This window comes from Tripterygium wilfordii, chromosome 23, assembly GCF_013401445.1.
Source record: "Tripterygium wilfordii isolate XIE 37 chromosome 23, ASM1340144v1, whole genome shotgun sequence".
Lineage (NCBI taxonomy): Eukaryota > Viridiplantae > Streptophyta > Magnoliopsida > Celastrales > Celastraceae > Tripterygium > Tripterygium wilfordii.
In genome coordinates this window covers 12,313,370-12,330,764 of record NC_052254.1, presented here as the reverse complement: position 1 = coordinate 12,330,764, position 17,395 = coordinate 12,313,370, and the positions used below count along the sequence as shown (strand labels likewise).

Genomic DNA, 17,395 nt, shown 5'->3' with positions numbered 1-17,395 from the left:
ATCTGGTACATGTATTTTTAGGGGTGTTTGGTTATCTAAAAACAAATACATCACAATCCCTCTTCATCATTTTCATCTCCTCTTTTTTTGTACGTGCTCATTTGTTCGTCCTTCTTTCCTGCACTTTAAGTCATCTTTTACTTACTTTAATACTATTCTCATTGTGGGCAACATTTTAATTTGTTTTCTTGTTTTTTCTTTTTTTATAAAACGGCCAGATGTCCCCAAACCCTCATCCATGACGTATCTCTCCTCCTCCGCCTCTTCCTCCTCGGCCAACAATAACCATGTACAGTTTTCTCTTGTTTCAAATGAATACATTTTTTTATCCGCCAAGGAGATGCTTTCTCTCTCTCTCTCTCTCTCAGTGCGGCAATATATGTCTCTTATATTTTGGATTGTCTCAAAATTTCTTTGTTCATTGTTGAGAAAATTCTAGGAATGTTTCAATTCTCATTGTTGCAATTAATCTCTAGCAAATGATTATAAAACAAGACATCACATGCATATTAATTAATTAAACCATTTAATTATTCATCAAATACACCATTAGTTTAATGCTTATCAAGATCGAAAAGAGAAATAGGAGAACTTGGTGTAATCAAGAATACGAGTACTCATGATTTACCACATAAACACATGTTTACCAAATTTGTTGATGTTTGTATATATTTAAAACGTACAATTTTATATGTATTTTGAACATGAGTTAAAGGGTAGGACAACAATTAAGGTTTTGAGAATTGTATCCTAAACCCAAGTTCCAATCCTACTATATTTTATATATATATCAACATAAGGGTCTTGATTAATTATAAACTACTTGTTAGTTTTTTTTTCTCTTTAAATAACAGTTTTTATTTTGTTAAAACTATAAAATGTATTTTCATGTATTTATTAAAACAAACGTTATGTTGATTTGAGGAGTCGCGTCGTTCTGATTTTTGGGGAAGAGATGTATGTTTTCGAGTATTATAAATAGAATGACAAGTCTTTGTGAGAAAAACGATTTTCGAGTATTGCAATTCTTGGTGTTCTTGTGCGTAGAAATCACTGACAGAGATTCTATGTTGTTTTATCTTAAGGACGACGTTGTTGTATACTTCTAGTACAAAATTCAGAGGTGGAGCCACGAAATCGTCTTAAAGAGAGTGACCTTGTTCGTGACTCAGCCATCATCTCAAACTTAGTTCGATTTTTCTTATTTGCAGAATTTCGAGATAATATTTAAATTTCAAGGGGTCTTGATGCATATTTACATATATTTTATCCTCAACCTTTTGTGCAATGTTACTGACGCCATATCCAGCCTCTACTAACAATCCATGCTCGATATCGGTGAGATTGCCGGAGATGAAACAAGGTGCTGGCCCTTTGATCCGTTGCTCCTGAAGCTCCCCTTTCAACCTTTGAGACTTAATCCATACACGATGAACAACAATTACCAAAACAATCCCTAAAGAGAGTAATACCAGGCCTCAAAGCCCAACTCTAAATCAAAGGCCCAAAAGAGATATAACCACTAAAAAATTTAGTTAGGCCCACTATTTGTATTTTAAATCCTTGACTCTGTCACAAGTCACAACGGTTAGTTGTACTTATCTCTGTTCCTCTGCAACTCAGTGTCATCTCTGTCTTATGACCGTTGCATAGCCTCTTTAATTATATATGCTGTGAATTGTTCTCGTTATTCAATGAAAATAATCTCTACAAAACTTCTCTATGTCTTGCCACTCAACACACCAGAGAGACCTCCATTTTCTTGCTCTCCATCATTGGATCCGTCGGTTTGGATATTTATAAATTCTCAAAAACTTTGTAGCTCCTGCATAGGTAACATGTAACAAGCATATGAAACCATATTTTATATTTATTGCGTAGGATTTTTAATTCCACTGTATAAAGTTGCGTGCTCATTAGCATTTTTGTCTAACTTTGTTGTGTGCCTGTTGAGAAGTAACCTTGTGGTAGGTTACTCTGATCGGATCTAATCAAACTACAAAGTTTTTATCCTATACATAGGTAATTATTTAGAGTGGTTAATACAGCTTCGTGAATTCTTTGTTTCATGCTCTCTTGTATTTGAGTGATAAATTAGCTTAATGTATTGGTGATCAAGATAGAGTTTCATTATAAGTGAAAATACCAAATATACTTGTGAGAATTTGTGTTGGACTCCATATTTGAAGACATACAATGATACACCTAAAGATCCTTGGTGGCTTCCAAGATTGATTTAAGTTTGGTGGATTCTGAACAAGATTGTCTCAACACAATTCTTTGGTGAATTCCAATGTAAACTACAACCAAGGTAAACATTCCACGTCTATATTAGCACAAAAACAATACGACAAACATTAAGCTAAACATATGATCGACTTGAACCAAATTCAATTCTTATATATGAAGCTGCCTCCACGAGCTGAGCCCTTACTCGGGCTGAACCAAAATGGAATACTAGAGAGTATACAAAAGTATATATTATTATAAATGGTGATTCCCACAGTTTTCACTTTCAAAAAGAAAGAGGAAAGAGAAAAAGTGATCAAGGTCCACATCATTTTATTGGTCACCCAGAGTAAACAGTTACATAATACGTCTTCCCACACATGTATCCCTGTTATGCATAAGCACCATCTTTAGTCTCCTGATCAAGCCTCTCATGATTCTTACTACAGCCTGCAAAATCATATTACATATATATAGATCATTAATACTTATTTAATAGAGAGAGAGAGAGAGGAACTATATTTTTGTAATCAAGAATTCATGTGATCTGATCATCCAGCTAGCAGCTTGGCATGGTAAATTCTTGGAGCATATCCCATATGATATATATGATATATATGATAAAATGGACATATATAAATAAATGAAAAGATATGTATGGGGTACTGACACGTGGTAAGTGATTTTGATAACATCGGCATCCTCGTATGCGATTTGGTCAAATGCTTCCTCAGAGAGGTCTAAGGTACGTTTTCCCTCACATTCTTCGCATTTGCCAACAACCATCACTGTTACTGTGCTCCGAGTCGTACCCCTGCAACCTTGAACCCCTTTGTCTGCGCTACCAATGCAATTCACTTTTATACGTTTCCCGCAAGCATCACCGCCCCTCCATATCTTCTCATCTACAATTGCCACCATATTTCCCCGACGTTGATTTCCCAAACAACTGCTAGCTATTACAATTTCAATTACAACATATATAAGAGTTGCAGTTAATTAGTTGAAGATATTATTGCTTCTTAATTTCATATTGAACTGAAGAAATATTGCTTTTTAGAATAAATATATAAAATGCTTACGATGGTAAGGAGGAGTGTAAAAGCTGGCAACCCCAGGAGTTGCTGATACCAATGTGAAATGGCTCAAACCAGACACTAATGCCATCACAAATGCTGCTGCTGCAAACACTACTGAACTCTCGAATGCCATTTTCCTTCTTCTTCTTCTTCTTCTTTTTTGATGGGATAGATAGTGTTACTCTTTCTATTGGAGAAGAATGGCCGGTTACTTAGTTATTTATAGGGACATCGATCTTGTTTTTTTATTGGGTTTTGGTTATCTCCAACAGGCCTACAAACCAAATACATACATTTCTTTGGGACGATGTCTCCCAACCTGACAGTACTCTCCTTCTCCGCCAACATGTGTTCTCTCTTCTTTTGAGATGAATGCATTTTTTTTATCCTTAAAATAAAAAAATTAATAGTAAAAACACATAGAAAAAATATAGATTTTAACTTAACTACTCCGCCCCTTAAGATATCAAGGGAAAAGAAAAACGAAAGTGTTTGATTGAATTTATAGGGTTCATGAGATTGTTAGTTTAACAGAGAAAATGGTTGCAACAAAATATAACTTGGTGTATTGCTTGTGTATAAACTATTAATACTAGCATTGACTTTACCTGTGGCAATTGCAACCATAGATAAGCTATGAACAGTGTGAAGGGAGATGAATGGCTCAATGATTCTCTATTTACATATATTGATAAAGAAGTGTTTTAATTTATCAAATTCTCAATGAGGTTATTATACAATATTATCAAAACATGAAAACTCGATAAAAGCAATTGTAAACGTTTTATCAAATTTATAGATATGGTTTTTACTTTTATCTTAATGTTAACAAGTGATATATACAAAGCTGAAAAATAAAATTCTGTGGGTGTTGCCCCCATACCCCCGCACTTATTAGTTCCAATGCGGATTCGATCTGTCATCTCTCTTTTTGTTTTTTACTAAAAAAAGTGACAATATATTTTGGATTCTCTCAAAATTTCTTTGTTTATTGCGGAGAAAATACTAATAGAAGGAGGAAAACATGTGCATATATATTATTTTCCATTTTCAATTCTCATTGTTACAATCTCTCTAGCTCGAAATGTTCGAAAACACAAGAAAGCACACATCATGGCTCCTATCTCCTGTATTTATCGTAACACCCAAACCCAAATGGTTATAAAACAAGACATCATATCTTTTTTTGATAGAATGATTGGTTTTATTCAATTAAGAGCAAGAAAGCAACCAAGGAGTAGGACATAACCCAACTATTTGACAGGGAAGATTACAAAACCTGAGAGCAGGAAGAGATAAAACCAACGAAACTCAATCCAAACTCAACAAGACAACAAAGCAACCCAACACCAGACAAAACCAAAAACAAATCCAAGAAACAGAAGCCAAGCTGCATAGTCCACCAAAGAAAGACCAAGTTTGCGACAGCTAGCTAGTTGGTGTCACCTAAACAAGCAACAAACCTGTGATTCCTTAAAGCCCTTTGTTTTGCTAGAACGTCAGCCACAGAATTAGCCTCTCTCCACACGTGGTTGTAGCTAATGGAAGAGAGATGCGAGGAGAGATTTGTAATAGCATTGAAGTCCTGAACTTGAGACCAAGGTGTATCAATTCCTTTTTAGCAGCCAGTTGACAACATTCAGAGAGTCCAATTCAACCATGATATTACCCTTCTTCTTTAACCCAAATCTCACCGAGTACTCAAGAGCATATCTTAATGCATGCCTTTAATTCAATAGAGTTGGAGTCTAGCATGCCAGCGGGGCCCGAGAAAATATAAAGAAAATTTCCACTTCAGTCTCTCAAAACTCCACCCACCCCCAAAGTGTGGCCAAGAGAAGATCCATCAGTGTTCCATTTGATGTAGCTCATAGGCGGAGCAACCCATAGGCAAGGGGGTCTTGTAGGTTTGTTTAGGTTGGCTCTAAATTTGATGCCGTCAGAATAATTATGCATAATTTCTGATGTAGACAAGATAAATAACATTCCCCCAATCTACTTACTTATCCTCAAAGATTACATTGTTTCGTTCAGTCCAAATATTGATCCAGACAGCCGCTATGAACATCATATTCCAAACTTTTTTTTTTGTTTCTTTCCTAACGCATTTCATTGTTACATTAATTCATCAAATACACCCAGCTAGCTGTTAGCCTGTAGGTCCCGGTCCCCCATCATTGGTATCACGAATTAACCGAAATAATTTTGGCAATTGGCTTATCAACTGGAGTAGGTATGCGGCCGACGCATTAGAAAGCAAAATATAAAGAAAAACAAAAAAAATTACAAGAGAAAAAAATAATTCTATGTTGTATGGTTAGACTATTTTCCGGAATTAATTTACAATCCTTTTATCTATATCAATTTACAATTCTCTAGATTTTCACCCACCTATTTAGTATCATGTAAAGACCTTATGTTAACCTTATGTCCAATCACGATGTCAACTAACTCAGTTAATCTGTCTGTAAGTGACCTCATGTTCTAGGTATCTATCCTAATCCTATAATCATGGAGTAACTTCTTTACCTCCATCCATTCATAGCGAGGGAACTCTTGGCTATGTCTTATCGTATTCGAATGTCGATGTAGCGCGTCACTTGCGAGGGACGCCCTAGCATGCCCTTACTCATTTATCACTACACTCGGGATCCGATATAGTGCGTCATTATTAACATACGCCCGTGCCAGCCTTCACTCATTTTTCATAGAAACTAAGTTTTGATACAATCCGATGCACATAGGGAATGTCCTAACGAACTTCTCATTTTAACTCATGTTCATATATTTGATAGAGTTTTATGCTGACTACCAATCTACCGCAAACATCCTCCTTTATTCAAACTTGGGATCGAGTGCAAGCGCATGCGGAGTTAAGTTGCAGTTCATTGTAATACTAAATTATGAAATTGCAATTTGTAGTAATATCTAGCTAAAAGATTTTTAACACAATACGATAAAATAAATATAATTTAAAATTTTGTTAAAGATTTTAAATTTCATGCTTACATCATAGCCGGGGGCAACTTGGGAAATTCAGGACTTAACCATCGAGCGGCCGGTCATTCAACATTCTTGCCATGTAATAAACGAGGCCTCGGTCTCCTTCGATCCAATCCAACGGAAACCTAACACGAAGAGAGAAAGAAAGAGAAAGCGAGAAAGAAACGGCGGGATATCGACTAGGGTTTCTCTATTCGCGTTGCTTCAGGTTTAGATTTTTTTACTTTTTTTTACGTGCACAGTTCTGTTATATGTTGATCCTGTTTGTGACCGTCCGTTCCGTTTGTCTACGAATTGAACTGTCAGTATTTGATCGGATTTTAACAATTTGATTTCACTTCACAATGTCTGTGATGACTAAAACTACATGTTTGGGGTCTAATCCCTGTTTGTTTCTCAGTTTTTTGTTATTATTTGTTTTCGGCTGATTGTCCTTCGGAATTTAGAATATGTGGAGAATTTAATCTGTGAGTTTTTGGGTATTTTATCACTGAAATATTTTCCATCAACGCTATTGTAGCATGACTGTTACATGGATTTTTTAATTGTGCTTGACGGAGCAGCTGTGAGGAATTGTTTGGTTGATATTTATGTGAGTGAGCCGTATTAGGTTTTTGATTTTACTCACGGAATTTGGCTATGATGAATCCTGTTTCAGATTTCACACTTCTTTCTCCCTGTTTTCTTAGTGAAATATGATTCGGGTGCTGATTGTTAATTATTTTACGATCTTTTGCTCAACAGGAATCTTTGAAACAATGTCTCGTGTCTATGTGGGTAATTTGGACCCCCGTGTCTCTGAACGTGATCTTGAAGATGAGTTCCGTACTTTTGGAGTGATAAGAAGGTGGGATTTATCTCTGCATTGTCTCTTATTTGCTGATAAATTTGCAAAAGTAATGGGTATATTTATTTTCTAGATTTTTTGAATATTTGATATGCCCATTGTAATTGGTATCTGGTCTGTAACGTCTGTTATACTTGTTGAACAATGTCTCGTGTATATGTGGGTAATTTGGACCCCCATGTTTCTGAACGCGATCTTGAAGATGAGTTCCATGCAATTGGAGTGGTAAGAACTAAGGAGGTGGAATTTCTCTCCTCATTGTTTCTTATTTGCTCATAAATTTGCAAAAGTAATGGGTATATTTATTTTCTAGATTTTTTGAATATATGCCCATTGTAATTGGTATCTGGTCTGTTATACTTGTTGAACTACCACCTTCGCAGTCCCATGACCTGCTAGTAGCAGGTTTGAATCCCCTCCCCAGGAAAAAAGCTAAAAAGAAAAAAAAAATAAAAATAGAGGACCTTTCAAAGGAAATGTTGTGTTTGTTGACCTTGACTGCTTTGTTATGGTTACTAATTGTTTGTAATACATTCAGTTATTTGATTTGATAGCTAACTTAGGGTTTAGAAACTGATGGCAGGAGGATATTATCATACTCTTCGAGAAGAATGTTTTTGCTATTTTGGATGGTATTCAGGTGTAAATCCTGGTATTCTGCTGATGATTTTTTCACTGTTCACAAATTATTTGAATACATTCAGTTATTTATGGGGATTCATTTGATTTGATACCTAAGTTAGGGTTTAGACTTTAGAAACTGATCGCAGGAAGCGATTATCATGCACTTTGAACAGAATTTTTTACTATTTTGGATGGTATTCAGATGTAAATCCTGGTATTCTCTTGATGATTTCCTCACTGTCAACATCCTAGATATTGACAGTTTTTAATTGTAGTGAGAATAGCGTTAAAGTGCAGGGCCTCTAAATGTACATTTTTTTGAATTTCATTTTATTTATGATTATTTGATGTGCACCGCGTATTCTCTGCAGTGTATGGGTTGCTCGGAGGCCACCAGGTTATGCTTTTATTGACTTTGATGATAAAAGAGATGCGCAGGATGCAATTCGTGAATTAGATGGTACTTTGACAAAGCATTTAAATGTTGTTCTTTTTTTAAACTGTCTTCTTCACAAGTGGTGAGGTTGGGGAAATGTTAGATGATCAGTCCCGCTCTGCCTTTGAAAAATATATATCGTCAGTGTTAGAATTTCTTGAAAAGAAAAGAAATCAATGCCTGATGCCTTTATTACAATGGTGATGCGATCAAGATTTTTTTTGTCGGCCTTTTAACAGATTCTCATTAGTTTGTTGGATTTGACATTGCTTACTGCATTTGGCCTTTAGGGATGCACAACATAGGGCATGTAGATGTTATCAGTCCACTTTATTAAGTTTACATCCAGTTTGCCTTAGGTTGCAAATATGTTTTAGATTGCCTGAATAATTATGCAACATTAGATATGGACCTATATAAGAGAATTTCCTGAAGACACAAGACATATTCTGCTCCCGGTCAACTGAATCATGATAATTTTCTATTATTGCCATTATACATTACTGTGATCTATTTTTGGTTGAAGTTTCATGAATGTTTCTTGTATTTGGTAAATTTTACAAACTTCAATCTTGGCCGATATATGATTTGATTTTTTGTACCATTTCTGGACTTGAATTTGCTGTTTACTGCCAATAAAGTTAGTAGTTGTGTTATGATTTTTAAGTTTTTCTGTTAAATTTCTTTCACATTCGGATCTCTCTTAGGATGCTTAAAGCTTGTTTGCTGCACCTTCGCTGGATTTCTTGGAATTTCTAGTTACTATAGTATCCCTGTGAAAGAGAATTTCTTACTAGAAATCTCAGTGTACTTCTTTTAATGTATGCTTTAATGCCATGTTCTTCTTCGAACAGGAAAGAATGGCTGGAGAGTTGAGCTCTCTCACAATTCTAGGGGTGGGGGTGGGGGTGGGGGTGGTGGAGGTGGTGGCCGTGGAGGGGGTCGTGGCCGTTATGGGGGTTCTGACTTGAAGTGTTATGAATGTGGTGAACCTGGTCACTTTGCTCGTGAATGCCGTACACGAGTTGGTTCAGGAAGAAGACGTAGCAACAGTCCTAGGTATCGCAGGAGCCCAAGCTATGGTCGAAGGTAAGGTTACTAAATCATATTTGTATGTACTTTCTAATTGTGTTTAGTTTTTGTTTTGGTCAAAGAACCATGTGTTTCATTTTATTTTGTAACACTGGTCATTGTGAAGCAGGAGTTATAGCCCTCGTGGACGATCTCCCAAACGTCGTAGTCCTTCACCTCGCGGGCGTAGCTTCAGCAGGTCTCCAGTTTATCGTGGACGTGAGGAGGCGCCATACGCCAACGGGTGAAGTGACTCTTATCTTTTTACAGCTTGAGCTTTTTTTTTACGGATATCCATTATCATCAAAGTTTCTAAGACCTGTGAGGAATTTCCCTGTGCTGTGGAGGAGATTTTGTCATTAATTAAACCTTTGAATTATTAGTGCATCAATTGTGAACATGTATGTCTTTATCCTTAATAAACTATTTAAAGAAATTTTCAGATTGGGAGTGCTTGTTACTTTGTTTAGATCTTGAGCACGTAAAGTTTTTTTTTTTGTCCGGTTGTCTTCATCAGTTTGAGGTCTTAGTTAAGGTCTTTAAGTATCATCGTGATTTTTGGGGACAAAGCTTGAAGTTAACTGTTGAAGTTGAATTTTAGTAAAGCTGTATGTTTGTAGAGGTCGCAGATTCACTTCTTGAAAACAGTCTTTGTACATATTATGCAGAGATAAGATCTGCGTAAATCCTATTTGTCCCCGACCATGTCCTTTAGTGGAAGTCTTGTGCACGAGAGTTGTTTACCTTTATGGGTTATACGTTGTGCGGCAGAATCATACTCGTAGTATCAAAATATAAGAGGGAGGAGGGGCTTCTCAATGCTCTAGCTGGTGGCTCTATTTGTTATTGGTTTTTGCTTGATTTCCCTTTCTGCTATGGTGATATTCACTTCAAATATTATATATGTTCAAATGTCATTTGTGCTCCCTTTGCTGAATGATGTTTGCTTGTAGTCTCTCCTTCCTTCCCGTGACCTTGGTCTGTGCAAGATTAAGCATTGTGTCTTGATGTTGCTCATACTGGTTTTATGTTATTAATTGTTGTTTTTGTTTAATTTTGTGCAGCAATGGACTGAGGGATCGTCGTCGTAGCAGGAGTTAAGTTATCTTAATCGAGAGGCCGCTGAGATTAAGTGTGTTTAGTGTCTGTGGACTTCAGTGCGACTATGTTTAAATCGGCTCTCAGCCACTTGATAAGTTTCCTTCTTACTTTTGTCACTGCTGGTTATTTTTCATTATAAGTTATGCAGAATAGCTACAGCTTTTTTTTCCTGTCATTGGTTATGAAGAAGTGATATTTATGGAGATAATTTGTTCTGAACAGTATTTGCTAAAAGTTTATGCTTTTTTCTTTTTGTGTTGAGGTTTCTTCTGGGTCTTCTCATTGGTTTCTGCTTCCAAACTGAGGCTTAATTGTTGGCTGCCCTGCTTTGACATCTTCAATTTTGAATGATTATCGTCTTAGCTGCCTACGTCTCTAGATGCTTCTCTTTGATTGAACTCTGCTGCTGTGATGTGCGTCCCTCAATCTCTATTGGCATTTCGTTTACTTTTACCTTAAAAGGATTCGGAGCTGCTTCAAATGCTTCTGGCAGGTACATCTGTTCACAGAAGTTAAGTCTTGGGTTCTTGGAAGAATATAGTTTTAGACTTTTCTTTTAGTTGTTTTTTTAACTTTTGTTTTCCAAGTCGAGATGCCTTATGAAATTTACTGATGATGGTTGGAAGTCTCAGAATTACATTTGGCACACATGGGCTCATCCCCTTTTATTATCTATTACTATTATTATTTGGGTGGGGGTTGGTGATTTTTCAAGAAGAGTTTTTGGGGTCTTCCTCCTATTGTCGTGTGATGAGGTAGTCGCAAGTAAGTCTTAAAAAAAATTCTCACATTTTTTGGTCTATGGATTTGAAGGTCGCTCATCCAGCTGACAAACATTGTTTCTTCTCTGTGTAATTGCGATTGAAGTAGGGTTTATTTCATCCCCTGCTGTTTCCTTTGCCCCCGTGCATTTGTGGGTCTGGAATTGGGGGAGGAGGTTGTCTACTGTATTCTTCATATTTTATGGTTTGGTTTGGTATGCTGTGTACTGGAAGAGGTTTTGCCACTGGTTGAGGGTCCATTCCCAATGTTGGCATCATAAGGTGTTTCTATTAGGTGCCTAGGTCTCTTCATCTGTTGCATCTGAGATTCTGAGGATTACTCGTTGCAATTAGTTTGTTGAACATGTCATTAATTAGTGTCTTACCATTCTGTTGACGCCTGGAAACTGTAATCGAAGAATAACTTTGGTTGAACTGAACTGAAGGTCCACTTCCTTTCATAAGCTGTTCATGAGCAAGAGATAAATCCCAGCCATGATCGGTTACCCTTTCCTACAGACGGCAAGAATAAGTAATGGTTTTAACCCCTGATTTGTCCTTCACCCTCTTATGGGGATTTGTGGCCCACTCATTTGGAGATTTTCTGGTTTTGCAATATCAGGGGTAAGTATTACCTGCCCATCTAAAGGCTAGAGGATAAGAATAATAATAGTAATAATAATAATAAAGAGAAACAAATCCCTTCAATATCAAAGAGACAGAGTTCCCATGGAAAGCTTGCATGTCACCCTTTAAAATAGCATAAAAAGAGTAAATGAGACTCAACTTCTGTCTAATCTAAATGATTTACCAAGTATACCTCAAAATATTGCTAAAAACGTCATTCTTATGAAACTCCATTGTCTCCACCAAAATCCTCTAGACCTAGCGTGTTCCTCTATTCGCCTTCATCACCTTTGAATACCCTCAACGAAGGCGCGGAGGACAAAGAAAGATGGCCAACGACGAGCCCGTATTTGACGGAGACGATGAGCATGTATCTGTATTTGACGGAGAAGGTTGACTTTGGCGTGGGAAGAACTGTCCATGTGGGACCCATATGTAGCGATCTGTACCGTCTGATTTTGGGTTGATTATGGTGGAGGGATAGGCTGATCGGTGATAATGGAGAATTCTGGTGACAGAGATGTGGTTTAGGGTTTTGGGTATGGGGTACATATGGTATTCATTTGAAAAAATCACAAAAAAGGGTCACACTATATACGTAATGTTATATTTTTAACTGGGGAGTGCAAAGATTGGGGAACACTTAGTTAATTTTGGGTTCATATAATGTTCATCCTAATCTATGAGAAATAGCACATTTAAGAGTGACAGCATAAAGAGTAGTAAACGAGACTCCACTACCACTACCACTACCACTACCACTACCACTAGAGTCTAATCCATAAAAGAGGTAAAAGAACATGAAGTTTCCACAATATCATATAATCAGTTGTAAATTAAATCCCATTATCTATCTATCTCAACTTGATTTCAAGATGCAAAAAAAAGTAGTAATTAATTAACACCTGCAATCCTCCGATGGTGGTTTTATTTACGATGAGCCTCTATATCTGCCACTACTTTTGGTTGTTTGCTCTTCTTCTGTTGATATTTGGCAAACGAATACCACACACCACCAGCTGTGTTGATTACCAGGCCGCTCACATTCAAACCATGCACTTGCACACCACCAAGCAACACAAATCCAAGGGTCTGAAAAACCACATAAAACACATTTCAATTGCCACATATTTAACATTTACCTATATATATATATATACACTCCCCTCCAACTTCTCTAAAAAACAGGGGCAATAAATCCCCAGCCAAAAACACAAACAAATTTCAATCGTCACATAAAATTTCATAAAATTTGGACAACCAAACTGATTCATTAAATTTTTTTTTTTTTTTTTTTTTATATTTCCTTCAATTTATTCATGAATGTGGCCCAAAAACACGGACAATACATCCATAACAGAACTAAAGCGAAATTTTATCCTTACCGTGGATCCAACGCCTTTGAGAACTCCAACGATGGTGGTTGTTAGGGCAGAGTTGACTATGGTACATAAGAACATGGTGAAGTTGAGAGCTATGCCCATCACCAAGGAAGTTATAAGGATAAACAAAAATGATAAGGAATTACTCTGCAATCAAAGACAAAAATTGAGAGTTCCCTTAAATTGTATAAGAGACAACAGTATAGTACTATACAGCTAATGAATAAGTTTAAGATTCCGACCTTTGCAAATAATAATGACAGAGAATTTGGAAACTCTCCTGTTGCCATGATGAGAAATATCAAAACTGGAAGAGACAAAAAGCTGTTATAGAACATTATTTCAACTGAAGTAAGACCATCCTCCACACCAGACTTCTCCACCAACACAAGGTACATGGTCTGCATTTTGGGTTAAACACTATGAAATTAGACCAAAATGGCATGAACCATAAATATCCATGTGCAACTACAGAGTTAAGACCCAACCTGGAAAAAAACGGAAGTAAGGGCCATCGAATAACCAAACAGGTCAAAGGAAAAGTCTCCAAGTGCCGCTATAATAACCCCACCAGCAGTCAGTAGTACTGATAGAGTTACCTGAAATATGGAATCGAAATATCAAAGTTTGTCAGAACACACAACATTCACTTCAGTAGTCAAAAGGCACTACTTGGAATTTTTTCAATTATATTTACTGGAGAAAGATTTTTAAGTATAGCCGCTTATTTACTTATTCATCTTCATGCTCCTCCATAAAGCATGTTATCTAGTCTCCACAGGCAATGAATGTATTACTAATTAAGTTGAGTTTGGTATTGCTTAATTTCACATGCTTCTGCTTCTTTATGTAAGGAAAAAAAATTGTAACCTCAAAATAACCCAAAGGACTTGGAAAATCCTGGCATCTTACTTCAAAAATAAAATGTTTTAACAAGACATATTAAGGTTGCGATATAATCTGACATACTGACAACTGGTCCGTGATGCTAAGCATTATCCTAAAAATCATCATTGCCATTGAAATTCATTCAGAATACATACATTAATGATAAATCATGAAATGGAAGCCAATATCAGAATATATAATGATCTATGTAACATAAACTCAGTAAAGGGCAGCACAAACCTGTGTTGTAGGTTTCCCCTTTCCTGTGAAAAAACCAGCAATCAGTACAGCTAGTGGAGTGAGTCTCTTTATTGCAATATACATGGGAATATTAACTCCTTTCAAGCTTGCCAAAGCAAACGCCACATTGGCATTGTAGAAGAGGGAAACTGGGAGCAGTTTCTTAGCGGTTGGCATATCAATTCTTCTAGCTCTCGTGTATCCCATTTCTCGACCAAAGTGAATGAGCAATACCGTTGCCAATTGCTACAACCAAAGACAAAGGAATTACCCATTATCAGCCATTTTCATGAACCCAAAAGAAAAAGATTGAATTCCCTATCTTCCTCTAAAATCCTACCTGTAAGGTGAGGAGGGTCATAGAATGTCCATACTGCATAAGAATTGCTTTATTGATGAAAACCATTGCCATGGAGGCAATCCCATACGACAAGGCTGCAAACAAACTACAATTGGCACATTGGGATCAAGTTATAACAGGCCTGAAAATGTTCATCTAAAGCATTCCAAAGTAAAAGCATACATTTGACATCTTCCTAACCCAAAACTCATATAAACACTCACAAGGAAAAGGTTTCTTCAGTAGCACACGATTTGCTTGTAAATTTAATACATGCAGAGCATAGAGAGCTTTTATATCTTAACTAAACCGCATCTTAGTAGGTGAAATCACAACACGCCAGACTATCAATACCCAATACAAAGATGGATGAGAACAAAGGAGGCCATTTAATTGAAATAGGATTGGAAAGCGAAGGAACCTCAAATATGAACTTGTATCAGCATCACCGCGAGTTTCCATGGCCGATAGCGAGAGAATCGAATAATTAAAACGAAGTTGATTCTCAATGCAACAACTTTCAGTAGCGAATTCACATCGTCAAAAAGAATGAATTCCTACCTCTTACGCATCCAAATCGAACACCCAAATCAAATAAACAACCCTGCAAATCACAGAATCCTCAGAACTTGCATTTAAATGAGAACCCACCTCAAATGAAGACACAAAACCAATTAAAAAGGAAATAATCACCTGATGGACCAAATGAAAATCAACAAATTTACAATTAATGGCCGTCTATTTTTCCAATTTTTTTAACAAATTACGCTCTTGGATCAATTCAAGAGAAGAGTTTTGTCCGGTCGATGGGTGGATTGCGTGAGCGATAAAAGCCCATAAAGGAGGACGCTTGGTCTCGTGTGAAATGTGGAGTGTGCGTGGAGAGAGGAGTGAAGAGTGTGTTTGTATATGATAATATTTTTTTTTTTTTTAAAAGAGAGAGAGCAGAGAGTCGACTGTCGATTCACAGTTGGCGTGACCGACGGGCACCATAGCTCGAAACCATCATGACCATCGCACGGCATGAGCGCGGTTCACTGTTCACAGCATGTGCAACAGCAAGGCCGCATCCCACCTGCCGAGTATTTAAGGCATGGGCCGGACCCAAACCTATAGCAAGGCCCAATACAGCCTAAACGGTGGACTTCTCTAAACTCAGAATAAAGGCCCAAAACATGCACTTTCCAACCGCCAAGAAATCTCTCTTTTGCAACGGATGCTCCCTTGCAAACTCATCCCGCCCATTTTCAATCCTTCTGCCTCACATGGAAAAGCTTCCTGGCTTCTCTATACTGCTCTCACACCCCCTTTTCAGATTCAAGTACTTCGAAGATGCCACAGGAATGGACTGCAAGAACACATACATATGTTATTGTTATTCTCAGAAACAGAAAGAAGGGGAATGGGGAATGGGGTTTAAACACACCAACAATATTTTTTTTGGGCCCGAGTTCGCGAGGCTTTATTTCTTTGGATCATCTCACTTAAGAGACTGGGCTTTGTTTATAAATTACTCAGTTAGGTTATGCAAGATCGATGTGGAATTATAATATTGACAAAACTTTGATAAGTTATTTGGACGCATTGTTTAGGGCTTCAAATAATTAAATTTGGGTGTTGGTTTTGTTTTCCATTTAATGTTGGCATGTTGTTTCTTATGAGAAGGGGAAAGTACCAGAATAAATAATTAAGAAAGAAGAGCAACAATCCATTTATGATTGATTGAGTACTGTGATTAAAAGTATTGATGTGTGATATTCATTGATTGAGTGTGATTTTAATGACACTCTTGTAATGATGTCACCATATGTAATGAATAAGGAAAACTATCCAGTGTCGGTTTATGAAGTGAAATAGACAACCAACTCAACCTATGTGCTATTCCTATAGGAGCAGCTAGAGGTTGGTATAGGCAACAAACCCGGAGTGGTGTTGCCCACTATCCTTAAAGTGGCCAAAAACCATTGTATCCATTAGGAAGCCCATGGCCCTCTCTGGCCCACCACAACTATCATATTTTATGTTAAGTTCAACATTGCAAGAAGAAACAAAATTATGCTCCAAATGTGATTGATGTAGCTAGGAGTAGCATATATATATATATACGCACACACATATATAGAGAGAGGGGGTGGGGGGGGGAGGGAGAGGTAGGTGTTGGCATCTTTGTCACGAGTTGAAGTAGTGTATGGTGTGCCCAACAGCCTAAAGAAAAAAAGTAGTGTATAGTGATTCCAGGGTTTGTGGGATTTGTGTGGTTTTTGGTCCAAACATGATACAATATTCCCCTGAACCAGCAACCATCATATCAAATAGTCAATTTACTCAAACTAATATATGGATGCTTGGGCTTGTCAGAGGCTCAAATTCACCATCCTTTGAAATTGTAGGAGAATGGTCAATACGAATAAAAAATGTGGCTGCACCATATATATACATAAACTATATATATATATATACACGTCTGAGTCAGACTAATAATGGATTCGCTGGCTGGTTCCATGAAATGTAATGGCTTCAGCTTGACTAACATGCAGCAAAGCAAAATAAACAAACACAAGAATGCTCGAATCCCAAACGATCAAAGTCGTGCCTAATCCAACTTCTTAAATACTATAAATATAACCATTTACAGCTTCCCACCCACATAGCATTTAAAAAGTTACGAGATTCTGCAATTGCTTGCATGCATGCATGGGAAACGCAAATTCATCCATATATATATATATATATATATATATATATATATATATATATGCAACATATA

At 36.9% G+C, this 17,395-nt stretch overlaps 2 protein-coding genes across 4 annotated transcripts; one reads left to right on the top strand and one right to left on the bottom strand.

The window, feature by feature from the left end:
- The first annotated feature begins 6,360 nt into the window (after positions 1-6,360).
- On the top strand, positions 6,361-11,224 carry LOC119992534 (serine/arginine-rich splicing factor RSZ22-like). Its single transcript, XM_038839271.1, has 6 exons — positions 6,361-6,519; positions 7,056-7,158; positions 8,154-8,242; positions 9,073-9,307; positions 9,420-9,533; positions 10,354-11,224. The coding sequence occupies exons 2-6, from the start codon at positions 7,070-7,072 to the stop codon at positions 10,388-10,390; spliced, it is 564 nt and encodes a 187-aa protein (XP_038695199.1). The 5' UTR covers positions 6,361-6,519; positions 7,056-7,069; the 3' UTR covers positions 10,391-11,224.
- A 1,316-nt stretch (positions 11,225-12,540) lies between these two features.
- Positions 12,541-15,514, bottom strand: LOC119992858 (UDP-galactose/UDP-glucose transporter 7-like). 3 transcript variants are annotated; one of them, XM_038839656.1, is made up of 8 exons: positions 15,322-15,514; positions 15,050-15,232; positions 14,629-14,723; positions 14,289-14,534; positions 13,649-13,759; positions 13,403-13,561; positions 13,164-13,307; positions 12,541-12,870 (listed from the first exon to the last, which is right to left on the bottom strand). In XM_038839656.1, exons 3-8 carry the CDS (start codon positions 14,698-14,700, stop codon positions 12,706-12,708), a joined length of 897 nt encoding a protein of 298 aa, XP_038695584.1. In that variant the 5' UTR covers positions 14,701-14,723; positions 15,050-15,232; positions 15,322-15,514; the 3' UTR covers positions 12,541-12,705. The 3 variants fall into 3 exon arrangements, with proteins under 3 accessions (XP_038695584.1, XP_038695585.1, XP_038695583.1); XM_038839657.1 differs by having other exon boundaries at positions 15,190-15,232; XM_038839655.1 differs by having other exon boundaries at positions 14,629-14,734; positions 15,322-15,513.
- Between the last annotated feature and the right edge of the window lie 1,881 nt (positions 15,515-17,395).

What these genes read in the sequence shown, in the direction of transcription:
- LOC119992534 (XM_038839271.1), top strand. Translation starts at nt 7,070, where the DNA reads ATGTCTCGTGTCTATGTGGGTAATTTGGACCCCCGTGTCTCTGAACGT. An exon ending in TGCAATTCGTGAATTAGATG is followed by an intron (nt 8,243 to 9,072) that starts GTACTTTGACAA and finishes TTCTTCGAACAG; the next exon opens with GAAAGAATGGCTGGAGAGTT. An exon ending in AGCCCAAGCTATGGTCGAAG is followed by an intron (nt 9,308 to 9,419) that starts GTAAGGTTACTA and finishes ATTGTGAAGCAG; the next exon opens with GAGTTATAGCCCTCGTGGAC.
- LOC119992858 (XM_038839655.1), bottom strand. Translation starts at nt 15,090, where the DNA reads ATGGAAACTCGCGGTGATGCTGATACAAGTTCATATTTGAG. An exon ending in TGACCCTCCTCACCTTACAG is followed by an intron (nt 14,535 to 14,628) that starts GTAGGATTTTAG and finishes CTTTGGTTGTAG; the next exon opens with CAATTGGCAACGGTATTGCT. An exon ending in TTACTTCCGTTTTTTTCCAG is followed by an intron (nt 13,562 to 13,648) that starts GTTGGGTCTTAA and finishes CCCAAAATGCAG; the next exon opens with ACCATGTACCTTGTGTTGGT.